At 37.5% G+C, this 21,073-nt stretch overlaps 1 protein-coding gene across 1 annotated transcript in view; it reads left to right on the top strand.

Annotated features, from left to right (window-relative positions):
• Window positions 1–21,073, top strand: part of COL24A1 (collagen type XXIV alpha 1 chain) — a 441,974-nt gene that overhangs the window by 118,858 nt on the left and 302,043 nt on the right. Inside the window, exon 10 of the mRNA XM_081490017.1 lies at window positions 1,022–1,075. Within this exon, the coding sequence (XP_081346143.1) occupies window positions 1,022–1,075 (54 nt within the window). The remainder of the gene's footprint in view (window positions 1–1,021; window positions 1,076–21,073) is intronic.

A 21,073-nucleotide genomic window follows, 5' to 3' on the forward strand; every position in this document is an offset into this window, starting at 1 on the left:
ACTTGCTGGTTGTATGAACTTAAGTTTACCCATTTGTAAAGGGGAATAAATAACCACTCTGCAGGATTGTTATATGGATTAGTAATAATAATAAAAAAAAATAAAGCAGTAACAGTCACTTACATACAGTAGGTATTTAGTAAATAGAAGCAGTTATTGAATTCAAATGGACAAATACCACTTTTTTCTTAAATTTCCCAGGCTGCATAGCTTGTGGGATCTCAGTTCCCCCACCAGGGATTAAAACTGGGCCACAAGCACTGAAAGCACCAGATTCTAACCACTGGATCACCAGGGAATTCCCTAAATTGACAGATACGCATTGGGAGTCTGATATGTGCTAAGTACTACACTGGTAATATTAAAAACAGCTGCTTTTCAAAGAATTTATAATCCTTGAACTAAACAGCACATGTCATAAAGAAGTTAAAAGAGCAATAAATATTAAAATAATAGAATTGTCCCAAGGTAACATATAATTAAGTGCAAATTAATTTTATATGCAGCAATTTCTGTGGGATTGAGTAGGAAAGAGAAATCACCTCACGCTGGTGTAGCCAGGATTTAAAGGTGGTATCTCAGTTGACACCTGAACGTGATTTGAGCAGGTGTAGGAGGGGCCAGGTTAAATGAGGTACGTCTTTAAGGCATGCATCATAGCATAAACAAAACCCAAGTGCAGAAAGGGTTACTGGATGTTGAGAGGAGAGTAAAACAATTGCATTTTGTTATTTTTGGGCTTATTCCTCTGCACAACTTTTAGAAGTAGCACTGAGCAATGTGGCTGGAGATGTAAACACTTCAAAGCAGTGTTTTGAAGCAAAAAACAGAAACCACAGTTCTGCTCTATAATCGGTGTCTTTTCTAAGACTGAAATATCCAAGACCTCAGAAGAGATAATGAACTTTGTAAAATAACATATCCATTCTAATGAATCATGTAATATTTATTTGAATGTTATAATAAACACTTACTTGTATCTAGATCTAAGAATGATCTGAATTTTTTTTTCTATTTGTAGGGCTTACCAGGGCCACATGGAAATCCTGGGTTACCTGGATTACCAGGTCCAAAGGTGAGTGATTTGAATATCACATGATTTTTGGCACATTACTAAAGAAAGCCTTTAACTTTTAAAGTCAATCTTGGAATATTGGGGATCTCTGTCATCTCCAGAGAGTGAGTCTTCAGCAAGATTGTCATAGGGTGGCAGATGACCAGATTCCTTGACAGCCCACTACGCTTGGATTTATAAATAGCTAGTGGTAAAGTCAAGCATGGCCCTGCTTTGATATTCCAGTCTTTCTTATCAAAATATGATGGCAATATATGGAAACCTCTGTAATTTAAAGATTATGATTTGAGTAATTTACCTTAAATCAAGACTATTTTAATGTATAAATAAATACTGAGGAAATAAAACTATCATTTATTTCCCTGTTTCATACTTCTCTAATATTTTCACTTGAAAAAGATCTATGAGGATAATGCTTATAGGATATAATCATAGTTTTATGAAAACAACTAACCTGAAAACCTGTAAAAATATGAGCATACATAGTTGTGTGCTAGTAGTGTGACAGATAGTAGTATGAGTATAGTAAAAACAGATGGAAGGATATATACCAGGCTGGTTACCTTGGTAGCAGGTATGGAATTGGAAATATAATTAAATACATATATATCTATACACACACATGTACATGTGTATGTAAGCATTAGGGTTTTGGTTGCCAGTAACATCATGAATATTTCAGGGGCATTAATAACCACTCTGCTTATTAATTATCTCACTCAAAAGTAACCAAATAACTGTTACCATATAGATATAGGTTAAGATAAGATAGAGCTTAAGGACACAGGTTTTGGAGTCTAACTGATTTAGATTCAAGTTTTAGCCCTCTTGATTTGTATACACTGTGCTTAGTCATGTCTGACTCTTTGTGAGCTCATGGACTGTAGCCCGTCAGGCTCCTCTGTCCATGGAGATTCTCCAGGCAAGAATGCTGGAGTGGGTTGCCATTTCTTCCTCCAGGGAATCTTCCCAACCCAGGGGTTGATCCAGGTCTCCCACATTGCAGGCAGATTCTCTACCATCTGAGCCACCAGGGCAGCCCCTTGATTTGTATGACTAGAAACAAATTACTTGCTTTGTCCCTTTAAGCTTCATTTTCTTCTCCAAAACAGGGAAAACCATAATATGTCCTCATAGGGCTGGAGTGAAAGCTAAATAAGTTGTGAGCAAAGCCCTTAACAGTGCCAACACGTCATGAGTAATACCATTATTAATAATAAGTAATAACGACTCCCTCAGTTTCTCATCACTCTCAACAATTTTTTGAGTTTAATAAAATGTCCCAGAAAAAAAGGCTTTTAACTACTGGATGTGTACCAGAAAAAAGACAAATGCCTTCTAAAGAAATTCGAATTTTGTTTTTAAATTTGTGATTCTCTAGCCCTCCGAGCTTTGTCTGGGGACTTCAAGGATATTTAGACTAGTGGAAGGCTAGTGTAGTTGTAAGGACCCAGCTCATGTTTCTCCACAGAGCTCAAGTTCTAGGGGACTTGCCAACCTACTAACAGCCTCCTCTCCACAACTCAACAGAAGACAGAATAGAGGCAGGGTTTCCACATGGCTTGTGTCATCCTTCTCTTTCCCTGCCTCAGCCAATAACAAACATATACTTGAAGAAACAAAAAAGATGGAGAATAGGGTGAGGAGAGATGAAGACGGAAACAGTGGAAAGCCTTTGATTTCACTGACTTCTTAAAATGTGTGTACTTAGGAGAAAATACTTGAGAAACTGATGTCTGTGTCAAAAAAATTATCTTTGTCCAAAAATTAAAAGCAGGGTACTTTTCAGTGTGGACTAATATGAATGTGTGCCTTCAGTAAAATGCTCTAGGAGAGATGAAGTCTTAATCTCAAGATATCTCTTTAATATCATACTTAGAAGTATAAATATAATTTTGACTATAACTATTTACCAATAACATATTTTATGAACCCCTATATTAGGGATTTTGTAAGCTCTACTTAAAATTTGTAAACAATTAACTGAACCTCTTGGGAACTTAATCATATAAACCTGAATATTAGTCTTAGTTTATATTTAAATTTTATAATTTGATAACCATCTTCAAAATAGCCAAAACTAACCATGATTTGTTTTAACTGCACATATTTGTGGGGACATTAGATTGGATTTCCCTGGTGGCTCAGATGGTAAAGTGTCTGCCTACAGTGCGGGAGACCTGGGTTCAATCCCTGGGTCTGGAAGATCTCTTGGAGAAGGAAATGGCAACCCACTTCAGTATTCTTGCCTGGAAAATCCCATGGATGGTGGAACCTGGTAGGCTGCAGTCCATGGGGTTGCAAAGAGTCAGACAGGAATGAGCAACTTCACTTTTACTTTAGATTGTGACAGATATTAAAAATCACCACTGTGTTTTAAATGCATCAAGTAAGGCTAGTAGTGTGTGGTTTATGAAACCAATTTTCCTAGATATTTAACATTTTAAAGTAATACACACTTTAAAGTAACCAGGATTAATAGAACATTCAAGTTTTATACTTTGTAATCCTCTTATAGAATTTATTCAAGACAATGCAGTAAATATGCAGATTTCATGCTCTCAAGGATAAATTTTGACATGTAATCACAGGATTTATTTTCCTTTGGGAACAAAGATCCCTTTTAGGTTAATGGATTTTACAGTATTAAGACATTTTCAGAATTTTTCTCTTTTCAGTTATTATTTAGCAAGAATAACATAGAATCATTGTCCTCTAAGAAAATTGTATAAAAAATCTTGTCACTTGTATAAGAAATTGCACATTTCAAAAGGAGTTACCTGAACCTATGAAAAGACCAAATTAAGACAATTGCAAGTTTAGAAAGATTTAACTGCAGTGGAAAACGCAGTGCATTATGAAATGTTTATACAATTATATTTGGATTAATATATTTTATAAAAATTGTTAGAACTGATACCAACCAGGGTTCTTGGCCTTACCCAATCGATAAAAATTTCAGATTCCTTATGTGGGGTGAGGAAATGAGTGTGTCCAGGGGTTGGACCAGAGGGGTGGCTTAGATACTTTCTCACCCCTTTGGTGGTGTTGTGTATAGTGAAAAAGTGAAAGTCCCTCAGTCATGGGCTGTACAGTCCTCATGGACTATACAGTCCGTGGAATTCTCCAGGCCAGACTACTGGAGTGGGTGTAGCTGTTCCCTTCTCCAGAGGATCTTCTCAACCCAGGGATTGAACCCAGGTCTACTGCATTGCAGGCAGATTCCTTACCAGCTGAGCCAGGGAAGCCCAAGAATACTGGATTAGGTAGCCTATCCCTTTTCCAGGGGATCTTCCTGACCTACAAATTGAACTGGGGTCTCCTGCATTGCAGGTTGCATATAGAGGTATATGCAATGCATTGCTTTTGCTCTTACCCCCTGTTTTGGCTCCCAGCTTTTCAAAAGTGGCAGTTGGGTGTTGGGTGGTTTTTTTTTTGTTGTTTTGGTCTTTTCATTTGTCCAGAGATGCAACTTTTACTGAAAATAACACATTTATTATTTGTTACATACAACAAAAAGTCTTGGGTCTCTTAAGAATGAATATACGTTAAGATAGTATAGAAATATGTTCTATTTATAAGGCTATTTTAAAGTTTATAAGAATAAAGCTTATTTTGCAAACATACTCTAGATTGATGCAAAATCTAACATTTTATTTTCTGTTATACTTTTACAATTAAGTTAATATTTACCCTAAAGGACAAAGAATGTAAACTTATCTTTGGTGGTTCTTGACTCTGTTCAAGCAAAATAAGTTTTCACATGTTTGTCTTCCTTAATAGATTCTGAGTTATTTGAATGCAGGGGCCAGATCTTATTCCTCTTTGCCTTTGTATCTAGCCCAGTGCCTAGCATGTGTTAGGCATTCTATAAATGTTAAACTGAAGCAATAAACAGACAACATTAGTAATAAGGCACTGGCATCATAAGGGAATAAGAACTAGCACTTACTGAGCATCTAGTATCCGTTGACAGTATTTTATGTATGCCATCTCATTCAATTCCACTTCAATTAAGAGTACTATTCAGAGCAGGCTTTATTACCTTCTGCTTTCCATAGAAGAAAACATATTCAGAGAAGTAAGTACTTAACCAAGGTAACACAGTTTAACTGGCTTCAGAATTAGATCTGTTTTACTGTTTACATGATTATTCCCTGGTGGCTCAGAGGGTAAATTGTCTGCCTGCAAGGCGGGAGACCTCGGTTCGATCCCTGGGTCGGGAAGATCCCCTGGAGAAGGAAATGGCAACCCACTCCAGTATTCTTGCCTGGAGAATCCCATGGATGGAGGAGCCTGGTAGGCTACAGTCCATAGGGTTGCAAAGAGTCGGACATGACTGAGCGACTTCACTTTCACTTTACACCTATTTGTCTCTACCAGCACAGTGAGTGGTTCACTGTGAACCTTGAATGTATGAAACAGCACCTTAAGGAGGAAAGATGAGGGTGGGATGACCTAGTGTAATTAAAGACTTTCTGAATTCATTTAGTAATAGTAACAAAATATGTCCATTCCAGGGTTCCAGCTAATCCTTTGGATGCTAATAAGATATAAACGCCATAAAGAGTGAAACTGAACTTTCATCCCTTAGAACTATGTTGTTAAATTGCTAAATAGTAGAAGAACAAACTGCTACACAAAAACTTTGTGGGTATATAACATTTTTCAGCAATATTAAGACTACTTTAAAATAGAGGTAAACTATTGAGTTCTTTAGCTGAAATCAGTAGACTTCTGGTAGAAATACTGTCTTTCTAAAAAAAAAAAATCTTTCTAAAAAAATATCAAGTGAATTCTGCTCCTCTATTTGCTAGAGAGAATGACTTTTTTCTTGCCACCAAAATCCATCTAGGTCCACAGTTCATCATATTTACTTGTTTAATATAAACTTTATTTGCAGGGTGCTGGAAATTTTTATTACTATTAATTAATACATGATCAATTATGCAGTAGATTTTCAGACATAAGTCCAAATGAAGAATCTAGATCTTCAGCCTACCCTATACTTACAGTTCTAGTCCAGGCAATCTATTTGTGTCCAGATAATTTCTTTTGCAAAAATGCATCTTAAAGGCTATTTAAAAACTTTCCATGAATATTAATTAGCATATATTACTTAAGTCAAGTTCAATAGCTCCTTCAAATTTAATCCTGTTCAATGAAAACATCTAACCTTAGTAAGCTGCTATTACAGTGTCCTGTTAGTACTGGCTTGGCCAAAATGTTCATTTAGGATTTTCTTTTAAGATCTTATGGAAAAATCTGCAAGAAGTTTTTGGCCAACTCAATAATATTAAATGAAATATTATTAATTAATAATATTAAATGAAATATTATTAATTAATAATATTAAATATTGAATTCCAAAGAGTATATCTTTGTGCTATACTTTATTTCTGGTTTTGGCCCTCTGTTACCATGTTTGCATCATGTCTTCCATTTTCCTTGCTTGTGAATTAAATAAATATGTTGAGTATAGATGCTGACCCATTCTAAGAATTTTTTTACAGAGTCAGATTGCTATGAAAAGTTTTCAGTCCAGCATTCTGACAATGTAAAGGATGATAAAATGCTGAAGACTGAGGTGTTCCTGTTGTTCTGTACAACATAAGGACCTTTATGTAAAGGACCAGACAAGTATGACAAATACATGAAATTTTTTCCTTCTAGCCATCAAAGACTATTAGAGTCACATCAAAAGGATTCAGAAGCCAATCTGAAAAGCTTCTACTAGTCAAAGATTGGTATAATTTGAGCATCATTAAGAATATTAACTGTAGTGGATTAAGTCACATCAAATATCTCTAAATCCATGAGTTTACTTTGTACGTAAGAACAGAGAAGCCCTCATTGATCACCTTTAGAGGATGTTAGGGAATTGCATCTATGAGATTGTATATTCAACAATTCAATTCAAATCTGACGCTAACTACCCCAAGTTAGTGTCAGACTCCACAGATTTAAAGGCTCAATCCCACATGACTCCTCATATTTAAGATGCTAACAACAGAACACTTGTGCCTGGCTGACTACATGTCCAGGGATTCCCATGATCTCTTCTCCTCCCAGGTTTGATATTTTGCTGGAATAGCTCACAGAACTCAGGAAAACATTTTAATAAGGTTTACCAATTTATTATTAAAAAATAGAACTCACATAGCTGAAAGGTAGAGATGCCTAGGGCAAAATATGGAGGGTAGAAGCCTAGAGCTTCCATCCTCTTCCCAGGTACATCATGCTCCCAGTATGTTCACCTACTGGAAGCTCTTGGAATGTCTTTAAGAGTTTTTATACTAAATCTCTACCACTCCGTCCTGTCCCTGGAGGTGGGGGAGGAGATGGGGCTAAATTTTACTACCCTCTAATCATTTGTTTGCCTTTCTGGTGACTAGTCCCCATCCTGAAGCTATCTGGCTCCCTCTCTCCAGTCACTTCATTAGCATAAGCTCAGATCAAAAAGGGCTTGTTATGAATAACAAAAGTCACTCCTATGACTCAGGAAATTCCAAGGGTTTTAGGATCTCTGTGCCAGGAACCAGGGACAAACCCCAAATGTATACTTTCAGAATGTTATCCACTGGAGAAGGGAATGGCAAACCACTTTAGTATTCTTGCCTTGAGAGCCCGATGAACAGTATGAAAGGCAAAAAGATAGGACACTGAAAGATGAGCTCCCCAGGTCGGTAGGGACCCAATATGCTACTAGAGATCAATGGAGAAATAACTCCAGAAAGAATGAAGAGACAGAGCCAAAGCAAAAAAAAAAACCCGGTTGTGCATGTGACTGATGACGGAAGCAAGGTCTGATGCTGTAAAGAGCAATATTGCATAGGAACCTGGAATGTTAGGTTCATGAATCAAGGCAAATTGGAAGTGGTCAAACAGGAGATGGCAAGAGTGAAAATCCACATTTTAGGAATCAGTGAACTAAAGTGGACTGGAATGGGTGAATTTAACTCAAATGACCATTATATCTACTACTGTGGGCAGGAATCCCTTAGAAGAAATGGAGCAGCCATCATAGTCAACAAAAGAGTCCGAAATGCAGTACTTGGATGTGATCTCAAAAACGACAGAATGATCTCTGTTCATATCTAAGCCATGGTAATCCAAGGCTATGCCCCGACCAGTAATGCTGAAGAACCTGAAGTTGAATGGTTCTATGAAGACCTACAAGACCTTCTAGAACTAACACCCAAAAAAGACGTCCTTTCCATTATAGGGGACTGAAATGCAATAGTAGGAAGTCAAGAAACACCTGGAGTAACAGGCAAATTTGGCTTTGGAGTACAGATGAAACAGGGCCAAGGCTAATAGAGTTTTGCCAAGAGAATGCACTGGTCATAGCAAACACCCTCTTCCAACACACAAGAGATGACTCTACACATGGACATCATCAGATGGCCAACACCAAAATCAGACTGATTATATTCTTTGTAGCCAAAGATGGAGAAGCTCTATACAGTCAGCAAAAACAAGACTGGGAGCTGACTGTGGCTCATGAACTCCTCATTGCCAAACACAGACTTAAAGTGAAAAAAGTAGGGAAAACCACTAGACCATTCAGGCATGACCTAAAACAAATCCCAAATGATTATACAGTGGAAGTGAGAAATAGATTTAAGGGACTAGGTCTGATAGACAGAGTGCCTGATGAACCATGGATGGAGATTCAAGATATTCTACAGGAGACAGGGATCAAGACCACCTCCAAGAAAAAGAAATGCAAAAAATCAAAATGGCTGTCTGAGGAGGCCTTACAAAAGCTATGAAAAGAAAGGAAGTGAAAAGCAAAGGAAAAAAGCAAAGATATACCCATTTGAATGCAGAGTTCCAAAGAATAGCAAGAAGAGATAAGAAACCCTTCCTCAGTGATCAAAACAAAGAAATAGAGGAAAACAATAGAATGGGAAAGACAGAGATCTCTTCAAGAAAATTAGAGATACCAGGGTAACATTTCATGCAAAGATGGGCTCAATAAAGGAGAAAAATGTATGGACCTAACAGAAGCAGAAGATATTAAGAAGAGGTGGCAAGAATACATAGAAGAACTGTACAAAAAAGATTTTCATGGCCCAGATAATCACGATAGTGTGATCACTCACCTAGAGCCAGACATCCTGGAATGTGAAGTCAAGTGGGCCTTAGGAAGCATCACTACAAACAAAGCTAGTGGAGGTGATGGGATTCCAGTTGAGCTATTTCAAATCCTAAAGGATGATGCTGTGAAAGTGCTGCACTCAATATGTCAGCAAATTTGGACAACTCAGCAGTGACCAGAGGACTGGAAAAAGTCAGTTTTCATTCTAATCCCAAAGAAAGGCAATGCCAAAGAATGCTCAAACTACTGCACAATTGCACTCATCTCACACACTGGTAAAGTAATGCTCAAAATTCTCCAAGCCAGGCTTCAACAGTATGCGAACTGTAAACTTCCAGATGTTCAGGCTGGATTTAGAAAAGTTAGAGGAACCAGAGATAAAATTGCCAAAATCCACTGGATCATCAAAAAAGAGAGTTCCAGAAAAACATCCATTTCTGCTTCATTGACTATGCCAAAGCCTTTGACTCTGTGGATCACAATAAACTGGAAAATTCTGAAAGAGATGGGAATACCAGACCATCTGACCTGTCTCTTGAGAAACCTGTATGCAGATCAAGAAGCCACATTTAGAACTGGAGATGAAACAACAGAATGGTTCCAAATAGGAAAAGGCTGTATATTGTCACCCTACTTATTTAACTTATATGCAGAGTACATCATGAGAAACGCTGGGCTGGAGGAAGCACAAACTGGAATCAGTTTGCTGGGAGAAATATCAATAACCTCAGATATGCAGATGACACCACCCTTATGGCAGAAAGTGAAGAGGAACTAAAGAGCCTCTTGATGAAAGTGAAAGAGGAGAGTGAAAAAGTTGGCTTAAAGCTCAACACTCAGAAAACAAAGATCATGGCATCCGGTCCCATCACTTCATGGCAAATAGATGGAGAAACAGTGGAAACAGTGTCAGATTTTATTTTGGGGGGCTCTAAAATCACTGCAGATGGTGACTACAGCCATGAAATTAAAAGGCACTTACTCCTTGGGAGGAAAGTTATTACCAACCTAGACAGCATATTAAAAAGCAGAGACATAACTTTGTCAACAAAGGTCTGTCTAGTTAAGGCTATGGTTTTTCCAATAGTCATGTATGGATGTGAGAGTTGGACTATAAAGAAAGCTGAGCGCCAAAGAATTGATGCTTTTGAACTACGGTATTGGAGAAAACTCTTGAGAGTCCCTTGGACTTCAAGGAGACCCAATCAGTCCATCCTAAAGGTAATCAGTCCAGAATATTTACTGGAAGGACTGATGCTGAAGCTGAAACTCCAACACTTTGGCCACCTGATGCGAAGAACTGACTCATTTGAAAAGACCCTGATGCTAGGAAAGATTGAAGGCGAGAGGAGAAGGGGACGACAGAAGATGAGATGGTAGGATGGCATCACTGACTCAGTGGACATGAGTTTGAGTAAACTGCGGGGGTTGGTGATGGACAGGGAGGCCTGGCGTGCTGCAGTGCATGGAGTCACAAAGAGTCGTACATGACTGAGTGACTGAACTATACCACAGTGTCATTATTTTAAAAAATGGTAAATAGAAGAAAAATAAAGGGAAAGAAGAAAATTTTTCTTATGAAATTGTCTTACTTTTCTTAGAATTAAAGCTTAGTCCTGATGCTGAAAACTCAGCTTCTCTGTACACCGGTGCCAAATTAAATCTCGGAGACAGAGTTTTGAGTGACATGGAAAAGGATAGCTTTATTTTTTGCCAGGAAAAGGGGTACACAGTGGGCTCATACTCTTAAAACCATGTGTCCCAACTTGGGAAAGATAGATATAAGTTTCATAGTAATTATTCAAAGAGGACGACATGATATGGCTCGTGGACATTCTTTTGAAGGATTAGTGATGAAGTAAGTTAGGAGTCTACATTGTCAACCTTCAGGTCCAACTGGTCTGGGGTCTATATACTTGTGGGTGGCATACCATCATTAATCATTAACTTCTCTCACCTTGAGAGAGGTTCAGTATCTGCCAAATAGTTCAAAGATACTGTTGTGTGTATCCTTTGATGGAGGAAATAAGACCTTGCCCCAAGGCTCCTCTTGACTGTTGGTTTTCTCCCTAATCTCACATCACCTCCCTTCCCCTAATTTATAATTGCTTGAATCTGCCCTTTGGAACTCAGGGAACATCATGGAGGCTGAAGGAAGGCTGTTTCCTATAATCAAAGAAATAGGGGACACAGAAAGTCCTTGTGCCCAGGAGCCCAACAGGGCCCTGCACAGTATCAGTACAACCAAATGGTTGATGAAGGGAAGTTTCTTTTTACAGAAAACTCTAGCAAATTAAAGAATACTAGAATTAAAAATCACCATTTTTGCCACCTTGATGAAGAAAAGGTTAAAAAACAGAAACAACTCAGGAAGTACAAAGCCCTTGAGGCAGGAGGATGCTTGGCAGGCTTTGAGGAATAGCTGAATGAGATAAGTGGTAGGAGATAGATCAGAGAGATAGTAGGAGGCAGATTAGTTCAGGCCTTGCAGGTAAGAATTTTGGTTTGAATTTTACTGTTGTGTATTTGTTGGAGAGTTCTAAGTACTGGGAAGCCTGGCGTGCTGCAGTCAGTGGGATTGCAAAGAGTTGGACATGACTGAGCGACTGAACAAGAACAACAAAGTAAGAAAGATGGCATCATGCAATTTATGTTATAGGAGGGTGGTTCTGGCTATCACAGAGAATAGGGGTAAGGGAAGGGTAGAAATAGGAACATGAGTTTAGAGACTTCTTCATCGGTCTACCCAAGCTCATGCCATTGATGAGGGACTAGAGTGTTAACAACGGTGACAATGTGAAGTGGTCAAAATCTATACATATTTTGAGGTACAGTCAACATAATTGCTGCTGAGTCACTTATATGGTGTGAGAGAGGAGTCAAAGGTAATCTAAGGCCTAAGTAATTGAACAGCTGGTGTTGTGGGAGCTGCCATCTACTGGAATGAGGAGGAACATGATTTTGGGTTTTCATTGGTTTTGTCTTTGCCTGGGATGAAATCAAGGGTTCATCTTCATTGATGTTTCAAAGAACCAATCTTTGGATTTGTTAATTTTTCTATGGACCATTTAATGTTTAATTGATTTTTAGCTCTATTCTAATTTAGAGCTATGAATATCTCTCTAAGGACTGATTTCCTGGAGAAGAAAATGGCAACCCACTCCAGTTTTAGGAGAATCCGTGGACAGAGAAGCCTGGTGGGATACAGACCATGGGTTGCAAAGAGTTGGACAACACTGAAGTGACTTAGTGTTGCAGAACCCAGTACTTGAGAAACCAAGTACCACACTTGGAGAGTAGGAGAACTCAGGTTTACTACACCAGAGAGCCCAGAGGAGTTAATACTCCTAGCTCTGAGCCTCGAACAAAGGGATTACAGAGTTTTTATAGACAGACTATAGTGGGCAATAGGCTGGTTTAAACTAAGGGGTTTCGCGTGTGCAGGAACAGCAGTCAGAATGGGGAGGGGATGCCTGACCTTTACCCGGACAGGCATGATTAAGCAGGTTTGCAGGGGCCCGGCAATTGCAAAGAGCAGGACAAGGGTGAGTGAGATAAGCTCCAGTTCCTAGTACTGTAAGTCCCCACTTTCTGAGACTATGTGACCTGTGTGATCCAGACTGCAAGGAGCAAGCTGAGTTACAGAGGCAGAAGGAGCAAAAGGTTATGTAAAATTTTAACTTTTCCTCTTCATTAGTACGCACATGTGCACATTTGATATGTTGTGTTTCCATTAAGTTGAAATAAATGCTTTCATCTTCACTCATGGGTTATTCCGAAGTACATTGTTTTGTTTAATGTTCATCAATTGGAAGCTTTTCTAGTGACCTTATTGTTACTGATTTCTAATTTAGTTCCATGTGGTCGGTACACAATGGAAGAGTTTAATCTTTTAAAATTTGTTGAGGCATTTTATGGCCCAACAGGTGATCTGTCCTGATTAATATTTCACATGAACTTCAGAAGATTGTGTATCTTGTATTTGTTGGGTATCAGTTCAGTTCAGTCACTCAATCCTGTCTGTCTCTTTGCAACCCCACTGACTGCAGCACGACAGGCTTCCCTGTCCTTCACCAACTCCCAGAGCCTACTCAAACTCATGTCCATTGAGTTGGTGATGCTATCCAACCATCTCATCCTCTGTCATCCCCTTTTCTCGCCTTCAATCTTTTCCAGCATCACAGTCTTTTCCAGTGAGTCAGTTCTTCTCTTCAGGTGGCCAAAATATTAGAGTTTCAGCTTCAGCATCAGTCCTTCCAATGATATTCAGGACTGATTTCCTTTAGATTGGACTGGTTGGATCTCCCTGAAGTCCAAGGGACTCTCAAGAGTCTTCTCCAACACCACAGTTCAAAAGCATCAATTCTTCAGCACTCAGCTTTCTTTATGGTCCAACTCACATCCATACATGACTACTGGAAAAACCATAACTTTGACTAGGTGAACCTTTGTCAGCAAAGTAATCTCTGATTTTTAATATGCTGTCTAGGCTGGTCATAGCTTCTCTTCCAAGGAGCAAGCGTCTTTTAATTTCATGGCTGCAGTCACCATCTACAGTGATTTTGGAGCCAAAATGTCTCTCACTGTTTCCATTATTTCCCCGTCTATTTGCCATGAGTGTTCTGTAAATGTCAATTCGATTAGGGTGGTTTATGGTAGTCAAATTTTCTCTGTCCTGACTAGTTGTATTTGTGTTTAGAAAGTGTTTAGTTAGTGTTTGCTCCATGTATTTTGCAGCAGCGTGTGATGCATGCACATATAAGGTTGATTGTTTTCTTGATTATCAGATATTTTTATTATCAAATATGTTTAGTAATTCTCCTCTTTTTGAAGTCTAATGTGTTAGTAATAGAGCCACACCAACTTTTTAGTGCTTTTTGTCTGTCTGCTATATAAATTTCCTTTCCTTTACCTTTTTATATTTAAATTGCATCTCTTATAGATCCTGTGTAGTCAGATCTTACAAGTCTATCCAAGCTGATGATCTCTGATTTTTCATTAGAGCATTAAGTTCATTTATACTTGTGTAATTTTGGTATGATTGGGTCTTGCTCTTCTGCATTGTCATTTCTTTTCCATTTATCCCATATGTTTTGCTCTTTTATTCCTTTTTTTCTACCTTCTTTTTGGATAATCAGATATTTTTTAGTATTCTATTTAATTTATCTGTTGGCATTTCAGCTGTATCTCTGATCTTTAGTCATTGCTTTAGGGATTACAATATGCATTATTAACTTATTGTAGTTTACTTGGAATAAATATGGTAATATTTCATGTGGAATATGACACATATAATTATTTACCTATTATCCTCCCATATTTTGTGTTCTGTTATTTATTTTACATCTATATCATTATAAACCCAATAGTAGAATGCAATAATTTCTGTATTAAGTAATCAGTCTTTTAAGGAAATTAGAAGAAACAAGCAAGGGATTTATTTTCATTTCCAGAGCTCTTTATTCCTTCCTGTAGATCTGAGTTTCTATCTGGTGTCATTTCTCATTAGCTAGAAGAAATTCCTTCAGTATTTCTTGGAGTACAGTTCTAGTGGCAATGATTTCTCTTGGTTTTTGTTTACCTGAAATTTGTCTACATTTTTTTGAAGGATAGTTGAAAATTTATCGAGTAAAGAAATCTTGGTTGACAATGTTTTTCTTCCAGTACTTTAAGCATGTCTGCTGTTCTCATCTTTTGGCCTTTACTGTTTCTGATGAGAATTTAGCCAACTGTATTATTTCTCTCAATATGATGTGTAATTTTTCACAGATATCTTAAGGATTTTATCTTAATCTAGCTTTTAGTAGCTTTACTATGGTATATGAAGGGTTTGTTTCCTTTAGATATTTCTTATCTGGGCTTCACTGAATGCCTTTTAACCTATGAAAATTTTTAAACAAATTTGGGGTATTTTTGGCCATTACTTTTTCAATAATCTTTCTGTCCCATTATTTCTCTCCTTTCCTTCTGGTACTCTATTTACATGTATGTTAGATTACTCAGGATTGTACCAGAGGTCACTAGATTTCTGTTCATTTTTGCCATGTATTTTTTTCCTCTTCTTCAGATAACTTCTATGGATCTGCCTTTAAGCTCACTAAACTTTACTTCTACCTTCTCTAACATGGTGTTAATATCATCCAGTAAATTTTTATTTCAGATATTTTATCATCAGTTCTAGGTTTTTAGTTGATTTTTTATATAGTTTTCATCTGTCTGTTGATAATTGTTCAACTCATTATGATCATCCTTTCCTTTAAGTTCTTGAACATATTTATAGTAGTTAATAAAATCCTCAACTGCTGATTCTAACATCAGTCCTCTTGAGGACTTTGACCCCTTTTTGTCTTTGTGTGTGCTTAGTCATGTCCAACTCTTTGCCACCCTTTGGACTGTAGCCTACCAGGCTCCTCTGTCCACGGAATATCCTAGACAAGAATAGTGGAGTAAATTGCTATTTCCTCCTATGGGGGATCTTCCCAAACCAGGGATCAAACCCACGTCTTTTGTGTCTCCTGCGTTGCAGGAGGATTCTTTACCCGCCGAGCCATCAGCTGAGCCCTTTTTTGTCCTTTGGAGACTTGATTTTTGTTCTGTAGGCACTGAAATAACTGGCTTATCACCTTAAACTTTTATGGGTTTAGGAACACTTAAAGGGCATATTTCAGTTTCTGCTTGTAGTGTTAGTACAAGTCCATTAGTTCAAGAATATAGTATTTGCTTCTAAAGTATAACTCTTCCTCAGTTTCAAGGGAAAGGTGTTTGTTTAAATCTTTACCATGTTCCTCTAAGTGATGTGGCTCAAACCCCAAACTTTCCCCTGTAATGACCAGCAGCTGAAATTTGTTAATTCTCTTAGCCCTTTAGCTGTTACTTTCTGCTGAGCTTTTTGGAATCTGTCTCATGACAATGCATGTCAGGATCAGCCAAGAATTGAAGAAAATCTATATTTAAGTTTTTGGGGAAGCTGACTTTCTTTCTAGGATTTTCTCCCTTAATTTACAACCATTCTGGTACTCCTACACTCTGTCTTCTGATACCATTAGCCAAAAAGTTTGTTTTTCTGCTTGAATTCCAGCTACTCCATGCAGACTTGGAAATGTCCTTAGGAGAAAGGCTGTGTAAATGTATATTACACCAAGTGTGGATTCTTCTTTCAAAAATTGAATACCCTCCAGCCTTGTTTTTTTATTGTTCTCCTGTGTTTTCAAGTAGTTGTTTTATGTATCTTGTTTTGATTTCATAGTTATAATCTGCAGGAGGATTAATTGCAGATGTGCAACCCTGATACTGTCAATTCCCGAGTTCCTTTTTGATTATACTCAATTTGAGATGACTATTTAACATCCAAGTGGAGATATATAATAAGAGTAAATGGATTTGGAGCCCAGGGAAGATATTGTAGCTAAAAGTATACATTTCAAGAGTCATCAATGTATATATGGAATTTAAAGCTATGGAACTGATGAGATCACATGGGGATGAATGTAGACATTGAAGAGAAATGTCTAAGGACTGAGTCTTGGGTTACTTCAAAATTCAATTAGGAAGATGAAGAGGAACAATAGAGGGAACTGAGAAAGAATGATCAATAAAGTAGGATAGTGATAGGGACGAAAGCCTGAGTAGAGTAGATCTAAGAAGGAATGGCAGGAGAAGAAGTCGTCTAGTTAACTCAGACAACTTTCTAGGAGTTTTCTCTAAAAGGGTAATGGAGCAGAGAAGGGAGATGTGGGCTCAAGGAAAGTTGTTTTTTAAGATTGGAGAAATTACATTGTGTTTACTTGACAACAGCAATTATCTTAGACGTAAAAATTAAAATAATATAGGGAAGACAGTTCACCAATGATGTCCAGGGGATTTTGGTTGTGATGGCAGAGTATTTTGGAACAGATTAAGGAGAGATATAGTGGATTAGGTTACAAGAGCTTATCAAGCTGAAAGCAAGATAATCAGCTAAGAGTGAAGAGAGAGAAGTTAGGAAATAATCATCTATGAAAAATGGGAAAGTGAATTGACTAAGCAACTACTGAACACATCAAAAGACAAAACAAGACAAAATCAATATGTCATGAATTTAATGTGAGATTTGTCATCATGATTGTTTTCTCTTACATTTACCCACTCTGGGTAGGGTCAGAGTAAGTGGAGTTTATATTTAAGATTTTCCAGGTAAACTATGACAGAGAAACAGGCAGTGGTGTTACTTATGTATGCAAGGAAGTAATTAGAATATAAGACACTGGAATTTAGGCTTTCTAGAGATAGAAAGTGAGGCCACATAGAGGATGAGAGGGTGAAAATGTAGTGGGATCACGTATTAGTAGTTCCAGTGGGTCAAATAATCGCTAAAGTTACAAGGGCTTAGAGTGAGCTATAAAGATAAGGTGTTGGTTAGAGAGCATAAGGCTTAAAATTGATATTATAGAGCTTGTGTTGTTATTGCTAACATTAAAGCCAAGAATAGTCAAGTGGTGCTACCTCAGGATCATGTCATTTAATGTTTCCTTTGTGATACTCTCCCAGTTTAGCTTATTCATACTCTGAAATTTTACATTCCAAATTATTTTCATTAAAATTTTTCTGCTTCATCAGTAATTCATTCAAGTGTTCTGTGCTTTTCAAGATGGCCATAATTGTAAACATTTTTACAATGTTTGTGTTTACCTTGTGTTACAAAAATTGTAAACATTTTTAAATGATTATATTTATTACCGTTATTTTAATACTATTAAATACTGTTCTAACATCTTTATGGGTCTAATATCTTAGTTTGATTATTTAATTTATAAACATTATTTTTAATTCCAAGGAGTTTGTGAAAAGCCAATCAAGTGTGGCTTGAAGTGTTTCAGGAATCATAGAATAAATACAAAATGAGGGGAAATATAAGTAAGAAATTTTGTAGTGTTTCCCTTAAATGCAGAAAAGGATGTCCTACTTCCTTGACATTTCAGACAAAATTGGCATGTTCAATAATCTCTTCCTCATGCATTTTATACTAGGATCAGTGCACAACTGGCCAGGTTAAAAGGATTTTCTTCATGCTGACTTAAATTTCTGGTTCTAGAATATGACTTTATCAGTACACTCAAGCGTCTTTGTGTGTCAGTACAAGAGATTTGACATATCTCTTTAAATATGTTGCCAAGATGTACAAAGCTTATGAATAAGAAAACAGTTTGTCTTTACATCTGGTTTTTATTGCTTAATTGATTACTTTTTTCCACTTTTCAGTTTTTTTTTTTAAGTGGAAGATGAAATGTCAGATTAGAAGATGATGTCAAGAAAGTTGAAAGATAATTATATTAAGGAAGTTGGTATATAATAGAAAACTCAGGGCTTACCTGATAGCTCAGTTGGTAAAGAATCCACCTGCAATGCAGGAGACACCGGTTTGATTCCTGGGTTGAGAAGATCCTCTAGAGAAGGGATAGGTCACCCACTGCAGTATTCTTGGGCTTTCCTGGTGGCTCAGCTGGTAGAGAATCTGCCTGCAATGAGGGAGACCTGGGTTCGATCTCTGGGTTGGGGAGATCCCCTGGAGAAGGGAAAAGCTACCCACTTCAGTATTCTGGCCTGAAGAATTCCTTGGACTGTATAGTCCATGGGGTCACAAAGAGTCAGACACAACTGAGTGACTTTCACTTTCAGAAAATTCAGATTGGACCTAAAAATAAGAGTTTTTAGTGTGAGAATTAAAAGTAAAAACATTGGCCATAAAAAAAATTTTATTCAAATTTCTCAAGGGCTGTCAATTAAGTTCTTTTTAATTTTTTTGTAAATATTACCTCAAATCAATTAGTCAGGCTTTATAATAGAAAATTAAAATGTGTAAAAAAAAATCAATACAATTTTACTTTAACAGATATTGTGATAATGAGAAAGAAAATGGACCCAATTTATTGATACTTTTCTGGACAGTCTTAATATTTTTGCACCTTATTGCTTTATCAATAAAGGGATTTGCTAGATAAGCTCTAAAATTTCATGAGTTCTAAGTTTCTTTTTTTAGATGAAGAGTTCAGTTCTTAAATACTAAGATAATCCTAAAGCCATTTGTGAGGTCCTATAATTTTGTAACCAGTGATCTAAAATTGTATTAGTGGTAGAACTAGTGATTAGCTATGAAAGGGAATAGGTCAGACTGGAAAACAACTTTTTCCTTAAACATTTTTTTCTTTTTTTGATGCTTAAATTAAAATATTTTACACTTTCTTGGCACTTCTGCCAATGAAGACTTGTTTCTAGTCTGTAAAATGAAAAGACTTACTGGAGAACATGAAGGACTTTTTGTCTTCCTTTCATTAGTTTGAGTGCTGTTTGAAAGCATTCCTCCCATATCCACTCCCCACCTCTAACTTTAAGCTGTAGGCCTCACATTTTATTTCACTGAGAAATTAGAAGCAGTCAGATGAGAATTAGCTCTTAAGTTTTTTCCCATTACCAAGGCTAGCAACCTAACATCTGTACCCATATATTCTACCTTTGGAATGGTTGTTTGAACCAGATTAATTGTCCCTACTGAAATGTCTCTGCTTGGACCCTGGATCCGTGAGGCATACTCAAGAGAAGTACGCATTTCTCCCAACTTATGCTCAATTTCTCTCTCTTTCCTAGATCGTTTGCATCAACAAAATAGCTTGATATACTAGTTTCCATGTTAAAAATTTTTGAAAGCCTAAGGCTCCTCTTAGAACTCACATCTTCTTTCTCACAAAATAACGTGTACTCCCCTTTTTTCTCTACTTGTCTTTTTAGTCAAAGCTCCTGTCTTACCACCCATGACTTTCACATATTCTTGACCACTCCACTGATATGGCACCTGTCAAGGTCACCAACCACTTGAGTCTTCCTCAACAGCATCTCACCCAGACTTATTTTTCAGGAGCTGTGGGCACAGTTGGCCATGCCCTCATTCTGAAAATGTCTTCTCTACACTTGGAGGCCCCACAGTCACTTTGTTTGCCTTTCCAACTTACCTACTGTGTCACCTCATTCTCCCTTTCTGCCTTTCCTCCTACAGTTTTTAAATATTGGAACATATTTGGTGAACCATCCTCCTTCCTCTGCTTTTCTCTGTATTTACACTTTGTCTCAATTGTTGTTCAGTCATTCATTTGTGTCTGACTCTTTGCAACCCTATGGACTGCAGCATACCAGGCTTCCCTGTCCTTCACTATCTCCCGGAGTGTGCTTAAACTCATGTCCAATTGAGTAGATGATGCCATCCAACCATCTCATCCTCTGTCACCCCCTTCTCCTCCTACCTTAAATGTTTCCCAGCATCAGGTTCATTTCCAGTGAGTCAGCTCTTTGCATCAGATGGCCGAAGTATTGGAGCTTCAGCTTTGGCAGCAGTCCTTCTAGTGAATATTTAGGGTTGACTTACTTTAGGATTGACTAGATTGATCTCTTTGCTGTAAGGAACTCTCAGGAGTCTTCTCCAGCACTGCAGTTTGAAAGCATCAGTTCATCAGTGCTCAGCCTTCTTTATGATCAATTTTCACAACCGTACAAGACTACTGAATAAACCATAGCTTTGACTAAACAGATCTTTGTCAGCAACATAATGTCTCTGCTTTTGAATATGCTGTCTAGGTTTGTCATAGCTTTTCTTCCAAGGAGAAAGTGTCCTTTAATTTCATGGCTGCAGTCACCCTCTGCAGCGATTTTGGAGCCCAAGAAAATAGTCTGTCACTGTTGCCATTTTTTCCCCATCTATTTGCCACGAAGTGATGGAATTGGATGCTGTGATCTTCATTTTTTGAATGTTGAGTTTTAAGCTAGCTTTTTCAGTCTCCTCTTTCACCATGATTTCATATACAATTTATATTCTGGTGACTTTTGATTTCCAGACTCAGCATCCAACAGTACACACAGTGTCTCCACTT

Source organism: Giraffa tippelskirchi, chromosome 5, assembly GCF_054371585.1.
Source record: "Giraffa tippelskirchi isolate mGirTip1 chromosome 5, T2T-mGirTip1v1.2.pri, whole genome shotgun sequence".
NCBI classification, from domain to species: domain Eukaryota; kingdom Metazoa; phylum Chordata; class Mammalia; order Artiodactyla; family Giraffidae; genus Giraffa; species Giraffa tippelskirchi.